At 28.7% G+C, this 18,153-nt stretch overlaps 2 protein-coding genes across 2 annotated transcripts; both read right to left on the bottom strand.

The window, feature by feature from the left end:
- Positions 1 to 5,746: 5,746 nt before the first annotated feature.
- Positions 5,747 to 6,954, bottom strand: LOC105632778 (NAC domain-containing protein 72). Its single transcript, NM_001311189.1, has 3 exons — positions 6,774 to 6,954; positions 6,414 to 6,682; positions 5,747 to 6,325 (listed from the first exon to the last, which is right to left on the bottom strand). Exons 1-3 carry the CDS (start codon positions 6,952 to 6,954, stop codon positions 5,747 to 5,749), a joined length of 1,029 nt encoding a protein of 342 aa, NP_001298118.1.
- Positions 6,955 to 12,434: 5,480 nt separating this feature from the next.
- Positions 12,435 to 15,551, bottom strand: LOC105644280 (ABC transporter G family member 9). Its single transcript, XM_012229581.4, has 4 exons — positions 15,352 to 15,551; positions 14,324 to 15,116; positions 13,395 to 13,714; positions 12,435 to 13,296 (listed from the first exon to the last, which is right to left on the bottom strand). The coding sequence occupies exons 1-4, from the start codon at positions 15,442 to 15,444 to the stop codon at positions 12,637 to 12,639; spliced, it is 1,866 nt and encodes a 621-aa protein (XP_012084971.1). The 5' UTR covers positions 15,445 to 15,551; the 3' UTR covers positions 12,435 to 12,636.
- Between the last annotated feature and the right edge of the window lie 2,602 nt (positions 15,552 to 18,153).

Here is an 18,153-nt window from a genome sequence, read left to right as displayed (position 1 = left end):
CGAATCTTAAACTATCCAAATTCGAACTTATTTAAAATACATTTTTACTAATAATAGATAAGTACCCGCGGATATCCCTTACTAAGCCCGTTTAATATAGCAATTGACAGGGTACGTATCCAAAGATCTATACATGTATTCGTTACGGATAGTAATTTCACTATCCATATCTGTTACGGATAATAATTTTACTATCATATTCATTCCACACTCATTTATAACTACTCATGTTTCCTTTAAATGTATCAGAGTGGATACTCTAACCCGTACCGCTTCTATCCCTACCCCTAAAGTTGTAAAGCAATGTATTAATTTTTGAATTAATTTCGAATTAATTTATGTGCTGAGAATTTGATATTTTGACAAAAATTAATTTTAATATTGCTGCAAAATTTTCAGAATTAATTTGATTATTTTCTAAAATTTTTACAGGTTGATTCAATTAAATATTAATTTAATCATTAAAAACATTGGAAAATTTTGAAATAGTCGAAGAATTAAAGAAAACAGTCTACCATTATTGTGGCCGGACTGCCAGCCTTCATGAGCCGCATGCTGCAGGCCGTGCATCAAGCCTATCTTGATGTGCGCGACCTCCTTGCGTGAGCTCCGACGGCCGACGCAAGTCATGACTACCGGTAGTTACTGATTTTAAGTTTTCAATTAATATATATACACCTGCGATTTTTGGGCGAGACGATCATTTTTCAGTCAACAAACAAGAAGCTTGTGGTCTTTCGACCATATCTCGATTGTTCTGAGAGTGGGATAGTCCACGACGATACTAGCCATTGCAGGCTTTTTACTGTTGGCGGCAGTAAGATTTTATTAAAGAAAAAAACGATTTTGGAAAGGGCGAGCATTTTTTTTTTTTTTTGGTCGCTTATTATTTTTCAGTTTTTTAAGTGGGCTCAAAACCTTTTAATTTGTTCAATTAAGTTTTGAAATTAATTTTTGTAATTTCATCGAAGTCAATTAAAATCTAAAAAAAATCACACTAATTCCATAAAACTCTATATAAAATTCTAGTAAAATCTGTAAAAATTTTAAAAAATCTTTTAATATTGTTAAATTTAATAATTCTTTTAAAATTCAACAGGTCAGTAATCTAATACTCCTAAAACACTTGCAAGGAGCAATCTGCGCCTTTCGTAGCTTACTCCGTGTTAATCCGAAATTCCGAATTAATTAAATTAGGCTAGTACTTCGGGATGGTTTAAAAAAAAATTAATGGATTAGGTTGACCACACGTGCAAGAAAAGAATTCACAAGATCCACACGGTCAATGCATATCTTTGGAAATTGGAAGACCGACGTGGACACAAATCCGTGAAAATTACTGGTTATTTTTTTTTAATTTATTAAAAATTTTTACACGTCAAAATAATATTATAAATTATATAATAAATATAGTCTTTTTATCTTTTTTTTAACTCGTTAAATTAGTGAAAAAAATATAATCGGAAAAATTACTCCAATCACTGCGTGATTAACAGTTTATATAGTTTTTTCTTTTTATTTTAGGCTACTTACTGACTTTTCCTCTGTTTATTTACTGTTCTGACCACAAGAAGGTTTGTTTTATTTTTATCAATTCCATCGGGGATAGAATTCCGACGAGTAGCGTTGGATTCCGCTTCAAATGCACTGCAGGGACAGAAACCCCTTTTTTTTAATTATTTATCTTTTTCTTTTAATATGAATAAATTATAAAACAATTGATTAATCATATTTATCTTTTTGTTTTAATATGGAGCAATAATGAAGTATGTATAAAGATAAAAGAAACCTTCAATGGAAAATAATTATTTGTCATGTATAAATAAATTAATAAAAGATCATTCTCGAAAAAAAAAAAAAACATTTTGGTCTCTTTACTTTAATAAAATAATTTCTTATTTTCAAGAGAAAAAAAAAATACAATAATTCCTTAACTCCTTTCTCTCTATACATTTTTATATGTAAAACTTATTTATGAAAATTAAATATATATGTAAAACTTATTTATGAAAATTAAATAAAAAATAAAATTATGAAATATACGTATTTTTAACTATTTTGATCAAATTCGTAATAAAATTTTTTCTATACATTTATATATGAACTATACGTATACGACATCTCGTATCATCATTAAAAATGCCTAGCATATACGACATTTTGCGTCATCATTAAAAATGCATAACTGATGAACCAAAAATCAGGAGGAAAGAAAGGAATCATTCTCTTTGCATGACATTGAACAAAATCCTTTATATATTTGCACCAAAATAAAAAAATTATACCTTAAATGGGTACAAATTAAGGGCATCTCTTCATGGCATGGGATTTGCAAGTTCAAATTAAAACGAAGCTTGAAATCTTCATTTCATGGCTTCTCAGTTTTATCAAGAAGTGTAAAAGGCGTTTTGAGCTCAAGCTTATGCTATCAGAGATTGATGGCATCGATCCGGTTTATGTTATTCCATCCGAAATGTATCCACTTAAGGCTAAAACGAAAACTATCTAATTCCATGTTTTCTTGTATCTATTTTTGTTTTTATTAATCTATTACGTTTGCTTTCTTGATGTCGTATTAAATTACAGAATTTGTGCAATTAATCGGAGTTATTAAATCAAGATGGTTATAATAGTTAAATCACACAAGATTCTACTTCGCTGATTGAAAGATTAAATTGTAGAGTCGGTATTTTAAAAAGAACTAATTTCACTTGAAAGAGATTAGTCTCGTCCAACCGTTAAATAAGATTTAATTAATATACTAAAGATGGTTAGTTTATAAATATATTTCATCGGCTATTAGATTTACAATTATATATTTCATCCGTTCTAAAAAAATAATTCATTTTCCTTTTTGGTTTGTCCAGAATGTAGTTCACATTCATTTTTTCATATTATAGTTAATTCTTAAATTGTCTATTATACTCTTATTAAATTTTATCTTATTTTCAGTAATCCATTATTTATTATTAATTCATTTTCATAATGCTTATCACATTTGTTGTTTCAAGGAGTAATAAATATTTTTCATGTTTACCCTTTGTATATGTCAATAATTATTATTTCAATTCAATAGTTTTTCTAAAGAAATAGTATTAAATTAAGGATAAATAATCAATTTACTTAATAATTTATTGTAACTTAAACAAATTTAATGTTTTACTTAAAGAATGTGAAATTCCAAATATTTCAAATATTATGAAATAAATATAGTATTCTAATATAATAATTGGTCATATGTTGTTTAAAATGAATATAATAAAAAAATTATATAAATAAAATTATTTTTAAAATTTATACGAAAATCGAAAGTGAATTATTTTTTTGTACAAAGGAAGTATATATCTTTTATGCTTTGACAAGTAGGTAGATTATCCATACTTCACTTTCTATTTCTTTGACCTTTTTGAGAATGGTTATCCATATTGATTTGATGGAATTTAGATGATACATATCTGGAATAAAGGAATCTGGACCTCATTTGATAAAAAAAGAAATAAAAGTTTTTCTTTTTCTTTATTTTTAAGAATTTAAAGTTTTTGAGTTACTTGTCAATTATATATGAATTAATATTGTGTTAAATCCTTAACCATTTATTATTAATTTTCCAGATCATGATATATTGTGTTTTAGTACCAGATTTTCCACACCTCTCTTTTATAGGAAATTTTCTTAATTAATTAATAAACCTTTTCATGAAAATAACTTGAGATTAATCATAATACAAAATGTAAGTATGCCAAATTATCAACAACTGTCACATTGACAGTTTGGCAGTTACATGGTACATATACATTGTATTTAGCCTTTTTTTTTTTTTTTTTTTTTGTCTTTTTAGGTGAAGTGACATCCATCCCATTCAGACACCATATGGATTTCAACAATTAAAAAAAAAATATATACATGATGTTATTTTCCATTTTAACTTTAGATTTTACCTTATTCTACAAAATTAATGTTAATTAATTTAATCAAGGTTAAGATAACTTTCCTTTTATGTTATTACCCATATTCTATAATACTTTTTTTGTTTTCTTTATTTAGAAAAAATAGAAAATGCACAGAAATTAAAATGGTAGCTAAACCCAATACTTTTTTACATTTTTTATCTAATATACCCCTAATTTGCATTGATTACTCTATTAATTGTGATGGAACCAACTCACAAAGAGAAATCCCAATGTCACATTTATTCAACAACTAATGCAGAAATGGAGGAAATAATTAAGGAAATGCTGTAATTGTTCTGGGAATTTAAAATTTTCAAATTTTGATTTTTATAATTTAAAATTTTGATTTTTCTTTATTTATATCAAGTATTGAGCAATTTTAATAATATGCAACCAAATTTAACAAAAATTTGAAGCCAAAGGTTTTTGTTACTGCAACAATCTCCTCAACTTCTATAATATGACTATATATAAATTTTGACTAACCTATATTATGTAATTGCATCCATAAAGTTTTTGAAAATAAAGGCAATAATTTTTTATACATTATGAATCTATCATTTTTATTTGATCTTAGTGACATTTCAACCAATTTAAACACATATTTTAAAAGTACGCCCACTACTTTTCAATTGCTACACTTAAACTACTTATTTGAGACTTATAAGAAATTTTTGAAAATATAATGTTGGTAACCAGATATAAAAACATGAGCACATATTTATAAATAGTACACATTTAAACTACTTATACTCCAACATGCCAAAAAGATTTGTGTCAAATATATTTTTGTAATACGAGCACTATATTTTTAACATGATCACATTAGTAAACTCTTTGATAGTTTACAATTCTGTGATAAAATAACCATTTACATTTGCAATGGAAACACAATGGTATTAAATGCCGAAACTTTTTTCTCTACCACTTTATCTTGCTAAAGTACTTATCATATTTTAAATTTTACGTCTTAAAAAAAAACCATTAAATTGATCTAAATTATAATAAATTAATGAGTAAATTGCTTATGTTATCCTTAATTTAATATTAATTTTCAAAGAAAACCATTAAATTGAAATAATAATTATTGATAATATACAAAGAATAAACAAGAAAAAAAATATTTATTACTCTTTGAAACTATAAGTGTAACAAATAAATATAGGAAGTAAATAGTAATATATGATCTTAATCAATTAATTTCAATTTAAAAAACTTGGACATAAATTTAATTTAAGTCCGATGTACGCGTGTTACCCAATTGCACGTTTAAATTCATTGCACATGTATATTGCCCTGTCACTATCTATTAGCTGTAGTTCTATAATATTATCACAACACAACAAATATTGAACCCAAATTTCAAAGCAATTTCTAATCTTTCTATATATAGTAATATACTCAATTCACCAAATCTGGATCTGTAAATCAAATATATCTCGCAATTAATTTAATTGACATTAAATTGTACAATTAGAATCATTGAATCTAATGCCCTGACAAGCCCATAAAAAAATTATTTAGAGCAGAATTTCATTTGCTCTAATAATAATAATAATAATAAATCTAACAAACTATTTTTTTTTAATCTCCTGCACAACTAGGTAATCAGGTAAAATTTATCTGGAGATATAGTTTGCAATTCGTCTCTCGTATTTTCTTTTCTAATACTCTTTTTGGAATACTAAACCCAAAAAGTTAGCCCAAAGAATGCCAAATATTTACAGAACTGCCCTCCATCTTGTGTGTTTCTACAAAAACAATAGAAATGGGCTCTCCTAAAGAAATATGCTGTCTCATTGTCTAAACCCGAATCCACTACCCGGTTGGGTCGAGAACCTACACCCGTACGGGTTTGAGAAATTTTGAGTCGAAACGCCGGAGTTTTGTTGAAAGAACCCCGTGTTATCAAGTCTCTGAGTTCTTATACCGCTTTGAACTTCCTCTTCAACCAAGTTAAGCATCTTCGAATCCACGTGTACACCTTGAGACGGTAAGGAAGGGACGTAAAGGTCATTACAAGTGCTATTCATATAACTCTGGTTCAGCATCCCCTGCGTTTGAGTTGGCCCACTAGGAAGGAGTTCAGATACCGGGTTCAATCCAGCAAGACTGGCCCAATCAAAATTACCCGAACCAAAATTATTGAGATTGACTTTCTCTTCATGATGCATTGGTTTGGCTGAATTGGTGGCCGGAATAGCAAAGAACCGGTCATCAATCTCCGGCAACGAGTCCAAAACATCGTCTAGATGAGAAGATGAGGAGGAACAAGAACCATTGTTGCTATATTCTTTGCTTGGAACGGTATTTGAAATGGGTTTTTGGGCACCCGAATTCTTTTTATAAATCCGACACAAAACCCAATCATCCAACTGCAAAGTAAAGAAACAAAAATTCCATAAGCCGACACTTCAAATAAAAAATTAAACTAAAAGTTACTTATTATTTTCATTTTAATACCTTTGTGCTTCCATTTTTCCGAGAGGATTCTAAGAGACGATATTCATGCATAATCCAATTCGTTTTGGTTCCTTTCGGAGCTTTCCCAACGTAAAAAACCAAAGCTTTCTTAATACCAACTTTGCGACCTTCTGTAGTGATAACTTTATCGGTACCAGTAGCTTTCCAGTAGCCGGATCCTGCAACCCGATTGGGTCTTGACCCGTTTGGATATTTTCGATCTCTGGGACTGAAGAAGTACCATTCTTTCTCACCAAATATTGCTTTGCCTGTAATGAAATATCAAAAACCAATAAATTTATTGACATAAATAATCAAATAAAGAAAAAACAATAATTGATATTGGATTTGAATTATTACTTGGCAAAACCCATGGATCAAACTTGTATAAATCAATTTCAGCAATTATTTGTAAAGAGAATTGTTGACCAGCAACTTTTCTACATAAATACTGCACTAATAGCTCCTCATCAGTCGGGTAGAAACGAAAACCCGGTGGCAAGCTTAATTGGGTAATCGGGTCCATTTCCAGAACTCCCATTTTCAGTAAACAATTTGCAGAATGAGAAACGATTGTTTGTTTGGTTAGAGAGAAAATGAAGCTGAATATTTTCTTCTCCTTTTCTTTTCTTTTTTTTTTTTCCCTTAAAAATTAAGCTATGGGAAGTCTTATATAGAGGATATTAAAAGAAAGATAAATACGGTCGTCCTTGTCTTACTGTTGGATTAAAAGGCCCCACTTTATGCTTATCACCGTTAAAAGTGAGCCACGTGCCTTAATCATGCGGCCAATCTTATCCAACGACGGTGAATCAATTTAGATAGATGTAGAGGGAGAGTGTGATAGAGGGGAAGCCGTTTGTAATTTATGTCTTACTTGTTACTTGGGTGCATGAACCGTCACGAAAGGCGGTAATGAGTCATCGATATGATGGACACGTGGCAACTTGGAGAGGATATTCTAGAAATCAAAAAAGGTAATACCAATTTTTGCATGAACCAAAATTAAAAATACAAAATAAGAAAGGCAAGATAAATGTTTTAATTGGTGTGAAAGCATTTCCCATGTGATGACACGTGGATGCTTCTTACTGAAAGTGAAGTTAGGCTGAGAATTTTGTTTTTTTAAAAAGAAGAGAAGAAAGTGAAAGAAAAAGGTCGATGTAATGGGGGCTTGAAACTTTGACACGTTAATATAAGTTTTACTTTTTTTTTAATTTTTATTTTTGTCCTTTCTCCTTTTTATGGAGAAGGATGTATGAGATTAGGGTTTCTTTCACTCAATAACTTCTATGGACTAGCTTACAAGTATAATTAATTAACATATGGATTTCAGTTATAAAGCGATTAATCTTTACTATATTTTTATGTATTCAATTATTTTTTCCAATGAAATATAATTATATTTGGCATGTAAATAATTATGAGTCATTTCAATAACTATTTTTAAATTAATTTTATTAAATATAATCATATATATATATATAGACAATTTGTGTCAGAACTAATCTTGGGATCATGTATTCAATGGATCTGATCAGTTTAAGGAAATTAAATATTCGGTGACAATTTATAAGTACATAAAGCGTAATAGGTTTATTTAAACCAATGAAAATTGAATAAAATTTTCTATTTTTTTAAATATATATGAATTCGAATAAATAAAAAAAATTAATAGAATCAAACTTAACTGAAATCTTATCTAAATTGAACTCATGGTTAGATGTGATTCATGTTGATTATTTATGCAAAGAAACTAACTCAGTAATCAAAATTTTGAAATATTAGTTCAATAATTTTGTTTATTAAATGTCACGGTTTTAACAAAAACAGATTGATTAATGATGGGTTAGGTCAAAATTCAAGAAGAGGCATAAAGCTAGGACTAGATAGTTCTCATGATTAAGATTTTTAACCCTATTTTTTTTTCCTTTTAGAATTTTGTGGACGTGGAATAGTTTTAGAATAAAGAAGGAAGGAACGAGAGCATATCTTTTAAAGATGAAATTTTTGAATTTGTTTGGTGGGTCAAAAGGGCACGTAGAGAGGTATTGATCACAAAGATTTGATAACACGTGGTATTTTAAATTTTCTGTGGGGATTTGAATTCCTGCCAAATGTTCAAAGGCAATAAAAAAAGAATAATAATCCTTGATTAGCTATAGTAAATTCAAGAAAATTTTCGTCATTTTATGATTAGCTATAGTAAAGGTTTAGACTTTAGATTTTAGAAAATGCCACGTGCAGATAAAACAATGTTACAGTTAAGGATTTCAAATCACAAATGGGGAGTTTTGATTGGGTGAAAATGTTGCAGCTGTCATAAAAGTAGGAGATTGCGGATACCTACTTTTCAATTCAAGTAAGGGGAAATGAAATTCTACACGTGGATTTGAAATCCTGATGCTCGTGAAATCAAAGTTATAAGTTTTTGACTTGGTGGCCAAACAGAGAAAATTAGATTAGCAGCAATTCGTTTATTGAAAAGAATGTGATTTCTTTTCCCATCGTTTCTATTTTTGTTCTTCAGGAAAATTAAGGAAACTTCATTTTTCTTGATGCGTGCATTTTAGTCTTCCCAAATTATGATAAACATTGAATAAAGGAAGAATAATCAAAGAAGGAAGCTTGATTATAGGTGACGAAATAATTCCCGCAGAAAAGTAATTAGGTTAATGGAGGTGAGCTAAAACTTTTTCAAAGTTTTTAATGATTAATTAATTGTAATTAATTAATTTGTAGATGTAAATGTTGCAATTTTCTTTTTTTTTTTTGAATTTACAAACTTTTGATTCATAAAAAGATTAGAGGAAAGAAATAATAGAGAAAGACATGTAATTTATTTTGCAAATTAAGTAAAAACACTCAATTCAAATCAATTGTGGATTACTATTCATAGGCTGTAACAATTCTGATAGGTATGAAACTTTTTCGTTTAATTGAACTATATCAAAATTGAATCAGATTACTTTGGTTTGATCAAATGCTTTTCTCATCATAATTAAATCTGAACAATTGAAATTGGTTTGATACCAAAGTGGTCTGATTTGAAGTTGGTTCATTTAGCTTTTACTGTTTACTCCTAATTTTGATTGTCTTTTAATGTATTATTTTCTCTGTCTCAAAATATAGGTCGTTTTGAGCATTTTAAGAAGTAATAATTGATATTTTTTTAATGTTACGCTTATTTATATTAAATTTAATAAATACTTTTATAATTAACTATTAATTGTTGAATTTCTTTTGGATAAAGTAGTGCTAAAAATAATAAAAATAAAAATAAAAATTAAGATATGTATGAATAGATATTTTAGTAGCAAGAGCATAGATTGACCTTAACGAGACTTGGGCAACAGTAACGGTCCAAAAACTGTACAAGGTGCTAAAAAGTCTGCATGAAAAATGAAAATTGTTGGCTGCCAAAGACAAGTAAGAAGTTCAATAATATCTCAACACATTCATGAGATAGCAACCGACATGCCAACTTCCTGGACCTTATCATTGTGTGCCGACGTAATACAGCATCTATTCCTGCTCTATATTTACACATCGAATCAAAATTTAAGTGCGAAATCAATTTAAATGGTACTCGCTCTGTTTTTAAAATATAAATTATTTTTTAAAATTTAAATTTAAAATATAAATTGAATATTTTAAAATATATTAAATAATTTTTTCATGTCATTTTTATTTATATTAAATACAGTAACTATTTATATAAATTATATTTGATTTTAAAATAAATGTTAAGTTGGTTAAATTATCCTTGACTTTATTCTAATATAAGAGAGTTAATTACTTTCTTAATCGTCGTGCAAAAATTTTCAACGATTTATAATTTGGGATAGATGAGTAATAAATTAAAAATAAATATAAAATTAAAATAAAATCAGTTGTGTTTTAATTAATCTTTCTATATTTTAAAAGATGTAATTGTAATGGTTCTCTGATATCTTACCATATATTATTATATTCATATAAGGGGAATTATTCTTATTTTACTGCAAATGGAAACCATTTTAAGCGTTAATCTTGGTGCTTTTAGATAGATTTTACCATATATTGTTTTATATTTATATAGATATTTTTCCATGTTTATTGTTATGATCAACAATTATTGTTCAATTCCTCTAAAATTTGATATTTGAATTTATTAAATTAAAATAATATAGTCAATTTACTCAATAATTTATTATAATTTTAAAAAAATTTAATCATAATTTTAAAGGACACGAAATTTCATATGCGATAGATATTTATGAACGGATAGAGTAACAAGGAGAAAAAGATTTCACTCTTATCAAGTTGACTAATTCATTTAAATTATACTGGGATTCTTTTAAATATAAAATATTTTAATGTATGGTTCTAAAATAAAGTTAGTAGCCGCATTTACAGTCTAAATTGCAATTATTTTTTGTCAAAGGCTGCGTAATTAGTGCATCCTTTTACTTTAAATATTAAATCTATCATCTCTACTTACAATCTTTATAGAGTTACATACTAAATAAAAATAATATAATAATTAATAGCACATACTATTTTTCTCCACATTAGTCAACATAAATACAAAGTGGTACCATTAATTATCATCTCTTGACTATTCAATTCACGTGTTAATTTAAGAGCTTCTATTATTTGGAAAAACAAATTTCGGTGCTCATTATTCAGTGAATTCAGCTAGTATATTTGTGTCAGGTTAATACGAGTAAAAAGATTATAATATCTTAAAAGTTTCTTTTGCTAATCTAGATATGATCGATGTCGCACTAAGGATGCAGTTGTAAATAACCCTATATATATATATATATATATATATATATATATATATATGATTTTTCAATAATATTAAGACTAGTATTTAATGGAAAAAGCTATTCTGAAACATAGTGCAAGAGAGAGTATTAATTGGTTGGGACCAATGAATTGAAGCCCACAAATCACAGTGGGCAAAAGGTGTCTTTCATTTATTTGTTTTCACTCTTGAGTCTTCAAAATAAAGAGGGCGTTAAGACTAGACCCAATTTAGTAAATAGCCGAAAAGCAATGACTATACCAGCCAACATTTTATAAGGTCAAATCTGCCAAGCATTGACGACATGAACCATAGACACATACATACCTTGTGTTTTTTTTTTGAAGTCAGAAAGTAACTATTGTCTGTCATTACTCTGCTATGCCCTTTGTATTTTATTATCATGTGAGCAAGTGTGCTATAAACCGCCTCTAGGCATGATACATGTGCGCCTTTCCTCCTCCATTTCTAGGGCTGAGACAATTGGTATAACCGACCAAATCGAATCGATTGGTTAGTTCCATTTGGTTTTTTTTTTTAAAATTAGTATAATTTTTATTTAAAAGAAAAGATTTTAATTTTTTTGATTTAGTTTAATTTTTGTTATATAAAATTAAAAACTTCAAAACTCTAAGAATTAAAATTAAATTAATCCAAAAATTAATTCAAAAATCGAAAAAATCAAAGTAACAAGAGTGGTTGGTGCCACTCCACATGCATGGATGACATCATGTGCCAAGATGATAATCATCGTACCAGATGGCCTGTTTTTCACATGAGATTTTTTTCTTTCATTTTCTAGGAGCACATGTTTTTATCATCATTTATAAATACTAAAATTAGTTACTTTTAATTTTTTAATAAAATAATACAAGTCAAATTTTTGCATATAAAATTTTATTTATTTACTTTTAGATAAAAATAAATTATTTAAGTTGAGATTTTGCACATAAAATAAAGACTATCTATATCAATATTATAAAATTTATTATAATTATAAAATTAGTATCAAACTCACTTATCAAGTGAGCAGCCATAATATAAAATTCTTTTCCACACATATCACCATATTCAAGTTAATAAAAACTTATTTAAACACTTAATCCAAATTAAAAATAAAATATTAAATATATTTTTAAAACTGTATAACATTCTTAGGCTCAGAGACATGTCTATAAAATTTTGGGCCCTAAATGAACTACTTATTTGGGCCTAGATGTGTCAAATTGGCACAGGATACAGCCCATTAAAAACACAAGCAAAAACTGATTACATTGATACAAAATAAAAAAGAGCAAAAACTGTTCCTGTGATTTGTTAGTACAATGTTTGCATCTTGATAATTCTTGGGGACCCTATTCTATAACAAGCTCAATCTTTCATCTTATGAGCATCAATTGTAGAGATAGAGAGACCTAAAAACTGATTTCAACTCTGCTTTTTAACTACTCCAACCCTCATAAGAGCAAGATAAGCAATAAGCCTATAACCCAAAAGCATAATACCTAAAGCAACAGCAGATACAATTTGCCCATCAAGACCTACTGTCTTCACTAAAGGAAAATCCCCAACTAAACAAACACTTTCACCACATGGGTATGTCTCATTAGCCTTATATTGAGAACCCACCAATAGCTTATATGTGTATTGGCTGATAGATAAGTACTTAATCCATGCAATGAAAGAAGGGACATGTTGTACATAATACCCACCGGCTAATAAAAATGATAGCATAATTACTGATCCTAATGTGGTAGCTTTTTTTTGATCCATTACTGCTGCACCAAGAGCAAGGCCTAGGCCTTGTGATACTAAAACACTATAGAGAAGAACAAATAAGGTATAGAAGAAATTCTGTGGTGTGGGTTTAAGCCCTGCCATCCAATAAGTTATGGTAATAAATACAGTTGGAAGGACTAACTCCATTGGAAGATCACTAACCAGTCTTGACATGAAATATGAGGATAGTCTATATGTGCCTGAAGATCGTTCTTTCGCGAGCATTCTTCGTTCTTGAGGGAACGTGAAAATTGCTTCAAATAATGGGAAGAAACCCCAGAAACCCGAGTAAAAGAAAAGCAGCCCAATCTGCATATATGTACATGTCATGATCTTTATTATATAGATAAAAATGAAGATGAAGTAAATTGGAGAAATTAATTTTAAACATACAAGCTATTAATTACCTGATCTTGCAACTGGGAACAATTCCACCATAGTAAACCTGAAAGGAAAGCTACTACTAGGATCTGTCCAATCTTGAGACCAGAGAAGGACTCGTGCTTCCTTTCTTTTATTCCTCTTCTAAATAATATCGTAAACTGTTGCACCCAAGTTGTGGCCCATTCTGTGAATTTCTTATCATTTAATCCATCCTGAAGTTGATTATTATCAATGGCTTCAACCTCTGCCTTCAACTTGTTAGCAAGATTGTTCTTATAGGCCGAAAATAGAGTCTGCTTGACTTCAGCTTGGTTCTCGCATGAATCACTAGAAGGTGATACGCCTACAACACATGAGCAAACAATTATCATATTATTTTGGGGAAAAACACCAGTTTAAACGCTATCAGAAATTTAAAATAGTTAACGTTGTTTTCAAAATTTTATGATCAAAACACATAAATTTACCTTATAGTAAATTGAATTTTAACTCTCTCTTTTATACACATTCTCAAATTGTTACTTTTTCTAATAATAACCCAACAATAAAGTTAAACAGAATTATGATTTGGAGTGGGTATATTCTTTTATTCCTGAAAGTTATCAGACGTCTTCGTGTGTAACTGATCTAAGAATATCCCTTAATAAGCAACTAATGAGGCGACAGAAAGAGACAGGAAACGCATATTATGAAGTTTTTGGTTGTCACTAGATATTACCAAAAGAGAGAAATATATGAAATGGTAACAACCGAAAACTAATGACCAAAAAGAGAAATATTACCACAAACAGAAATATTAAATGTTACAAACAAATAACAAGATGATAATAATTTCCAGGATTATGAATCAGCAAGTTCAAACTCCAATAACAATATACTGATAAAATAAAATAAAAAGGTGAACCGAATTAATAAAATGGAAAAAAAAGGTTATAAGATTATTGCGACATACCATTTGCAAGATCCAAAAGAAAATCTGAAGGATTCATGGCAAATGAAGGAGTATAGCCAATACTAGAAAAGTAATCCATAACTTCTAATCCTTTGCCAAAGTAAAGCGGATTCCCTTCTGATAACAATAAAACCTTATCAAACATATAAAAAAGCCTACTTGATGGCTGATGTATAGTCATAACAATTGTTCTTCCTCCTCTTGCTAGTTCCCAAACAGTAGACACAATTCTTTGAGCAGTTGTGGAATCGAGACCAGAAGTTGGTTCATCCAAGAAAAGCAAACTGGGATTTATTAGCATTTCTTGACCTATACTAACCCTTTTTCTCTCACCACCTGAAACTCCTCTCAAAAATGTATCTCCGACTATACAATTTTTGCACCTAACTAAACCTAATTGAGTAATAACAGCCTCTGCATGCATAACTTTCTCTTCTTTTGTTAAACTATTAGGTAATCTGAGAAGAGCGGTGAAAACTAGGGTTTCTGTCACAGTCAAGTGAGGATAAAGAACATCATCTTGAGTAACAAAACCAGTATTTCTCTTCACAGCATTAGAAAAGGGTTTGCCATTGTAAGTTATAACTCCCCCAAGTTGACCACCAAGTTTGCCTCCTAATGCAGTCAATAGTGTTGTTTTCCCACTTCCTGAAGGCCCTAACATGGCTAGCATTTCTCCAGGTAGAACAGTGCCTGTAACTCCCTTTAATATCATCTTTTCTTCTTGTTTTAAACCCTTTTGACATAATGTACCTCTTTTATTGGATACAACTTTGTAGATCACATCTTCAAACTATAATAATAAATGAATAGAAAACATTAGGTTAGTTAATTCAAAAATTGCCAAAACATTGAACCTAGCTAGCTAGAACAAAATTGATGAGGATCCCATGATATTATTAAGCATAATATATAAAAAGAAAATTTCAAGAAATTAAAATTGCTACGTATTAAAGAAAGAAAGAGGTGAATTAGGTTTTAATCTATATATTCATAAAAAAAAGGAAAGTTAATTAATTTCTTTATACCTTCAAAGTAAGAGGGCGATTGGTTTTCTCGAAGATGGAAACGAAATCTTCGGGCTGTTCATTCGTAGTCGTTTGTGCTTCTATGTCCTCCATTTCTTTCTGCTTTATTAATTTTTGACTGATATGTATTCCTTTTTTTTTGGGTATGTGCACTGATTGTTTGCTTTTTGTGGGTAGAGTGTATTGGATGTGTGAGCAAGAAAAACAAAAGAGAGGGAAGAATTTTAGAAAGGGTTCATGCGAGTCAGATGGGCTTTTGCGAGGTAATGTGTCGAACACGGCTTTTTTCTCTCTTACTTCTATTATGTGGTTTTGTTATCTTTTACTTGTAATTTTTTCGAACATGGAAGCACTAGGCAGCAAAGACTAGTACTTGTATCCATAAACCTTTTCGAACTTGATTAGGTTTTTTTTCTCTTTTCGGTAGTCGTACGCGCATATTTAATTACACTCTTTGAAAATGGAACTAATCTCGATCTAGGATTATTTGCCTTTTTCTATAAAAACTTTATTTAGTTTCCAATTAAGATGGGCCTAATTAACTTAAGAGGTAAAGATTTTTTACCTTTTCAATAAAATATGATTTCTAAAAATTAAAGTAGGAAGTAAAAATTTTTTACCTTTTCAATAAAATATGCTTTCTAAAAATTAAATTTGGTTCTCACTGTGGACTGTTAACCACTGCAATCAACACGTGAGAGGTGATTGGGCTCATGTTTTTGTGTTGTTGACTTATTATTGTGGATTATGACTTGATTTAGAGGTTCCAATGTCTTTTTCTGATTCGTTCAGAGGTTATAGATAGAATCCCATTCTAATAAGATTCCTCCTCCCTTTTCCTTTTTAACTGAAAAAGAATTCTTTTTTTCGTGCTGCTAATGTCGTAGTATTAATTATCATTTTATTTTTCTTCTATAATTAATTAGCTATAAATTTTATCTATCTACTATCTTTGATTCATAATACTTGTCACATTTGCAATTTTACGTTTTTTAAGAAAACTATTAAATTTGTCGAAGTTACAATAAATTATTGAGTAAATTAATTAAATTACTCTTAACTTAATATTAATTCTCTAAGAAAACCATTAAATAGAAGTAATAATTATTGGTTATATACAAAGGGTAAACATGAAAAAAAAATTATTATTCCTTGAAAACATAAATGTGACAAGTATTTTGAAACAAATTATTTTCTCAAATTTAATATGATAAAGATTATGGAATGGAGGTAGTATAATATTTGTCTATTTATCTATATAGGAATAGGGAAGAATAATGAGATTCCTCTGCCTTGATAAAATTTGAACATCGTAAAATAACCGTTATGATCAATTAAAAATTATATTTTATTAGTTGATTCGATATAATTTATTGAAATTATTTTTTAAATAAATACATATAAATAATTAAGTATTTCAAAATTTTAAGTTTTATTTTTTAAATTTATTTTTTAATATACTATGATAAAGAGACATTTGAAAATTTTTATATTTTATTTTTTAAATTTATTTTTAAATATTTGATTCTATTTTTTATTATAATTTAAAATATATTATTTAGGAAAGAGATAAAAAAAGTATTTTTTTATAATATTCTTTCTATTCATATTAATCTCATATAAAATTTTATTTAATATTATAAAAATCTAAATAATAAAAGACGAAACTTATAATCGATATTTAAAATTAAAAAATAAAAGAGAGTATAAATAACAAGTAAAAGTGAATAAATATAAAAAATTAAACGAATACAAATAACGCACACCATAAATATACTAATAATACATAAAAGTAGAAACATGCGGAGAAACATTAGGGTTATCAAAAATATTCCTATCAAGTTTATGGATTGACAGAAATATCATTAAGAATTTTAATTTTATTGGTAAAAAAATAAAGAAAATTTAATTTTAATTGATCATATTAATTTTCTATTAAAAATAAATTTTGATTGGATAAAATAATAAATTATGTTATATACTATACAATGTATATATAAAATATAGTAACACTAAGGTTCCACCTTTCCTATAATATAATATGAAATAAGATATATATATATAAATTATATGGTAATATAATTGTCACGACCCGTTTCCATGGGTCGGACCGGCACTAGAGCCCAGGTAAGCTTAAGGCTCCCGAGGCCCGTAGTAAGCCTAAAACACTAAAATTTGCTATCTCAATATAAATTTCAAATATTTAGCCCATATTACTAAAAAAATAAACCTCAAGATTTTATTACGTCTCGGCCCAAATTTATCTTCTACAAAATTTCACAGTTCGGGCCCAATTTACAATACATCACGTTTCTAATATGGGCTCACAGAATCATCTCGTCTATGATAATATACGACTAAATGTAAGTAAATTCTACAACTGCAGAGTCACTAACTGTTTGATATACATAGCCTTTTATACATACAGTTACATAGTAAAATAATTATGGAACTAGGGAAAATTTCTTTAGTGCCCTGCATCGAAGAAACGTAACCTAACTCGAATTAAAGAGAAACTTACTTCCTGAAAAATTAAACAAGACATGTGAGTTTTCTAAGGAGTGATATTTATTGCACAACACACACAGTCACACAAATGTGTAAACATATCAATCTAGTCATCCGACTGGTTATATGCTCACGCAGCCAGTCACACAATGGCACATCACCAGCACTCACAATCATTAACATCTTCATATAATCACATCACGTGGAAATTAGTCAGTGGAGTCACCGAACCCCCGATGAGCCGTCCTCCCACATGGCTCATCCTCTCACATGTGCACTAGGGAGCCGATCCCC

The sequence above is a fragment of the Jatropha curcas genome, chromosome 7 (genome assembly GCF_041381405.1).
Source record: "Jatropha curcas cultivar XTBG-Jc1 chromosome 7, XTBG_Jcur_1.0, whole genome shotgun sequence".
Classification (NCBI taxonomy): domain Eukaryota; kingdom Viridiplantae; phylum Streptophyta; class Magnoliopsida; order Malpighiales; family Euphorbiaceae; genus Jatropha; species Jatropha curcas.
Note: the sequence above shows the minus strand (reverse complement) of the source record. Positions and strands in the feature narration are given on the sequence as shown.

Excerpts from the sequence above, each read along its gene's own strand:
- LOC105632778 (NM_001311189.1), bottom strand. The coding sequence starts at position 6,954 with ATGGGAGTTCTGGAAATGGACCCGATTACCCAATTAAGCTTGCCACCG. Across the intron at positions 6,683-6,773 it reads TGATCCATGGGTTTTGCCAA|GCAAAGCAATATTTGGTGAG; the intron begins GTAATAATTCAA and ends ATTTCATTACAG. Across the intron at positions 6,326-6,413 it reads GGAAAAATGGAAGCACAAAG|TTGGATGATTGGGTTTTGTG; the intron begins GTATTAAAATGA and ends TTTACTTTGCAG.
- LOC105644280 (XM_012229581.4), bottom strand. The coding sequence starts at position 15,444 with ATGGAGGACATAGAAGCACAAACGACTACGAATGAACAGCCCGAAGAT. Across the intron at positions 15,117-15,351 it reads ATCGCCCTCTTACTTTGAAG|TTTGAAGATGTGATCTACAA; the intron begins GTATAAAGAAAT and ends TTATTATTATAG. Across the intron at positions 13,715-14,323 it reads TCTTTTGGATCTTGCAAATG|GCGTATCACCTTCTAGTGAT; the intron begins GTATGTCGCAAT and ends CATGTGTTGTAG.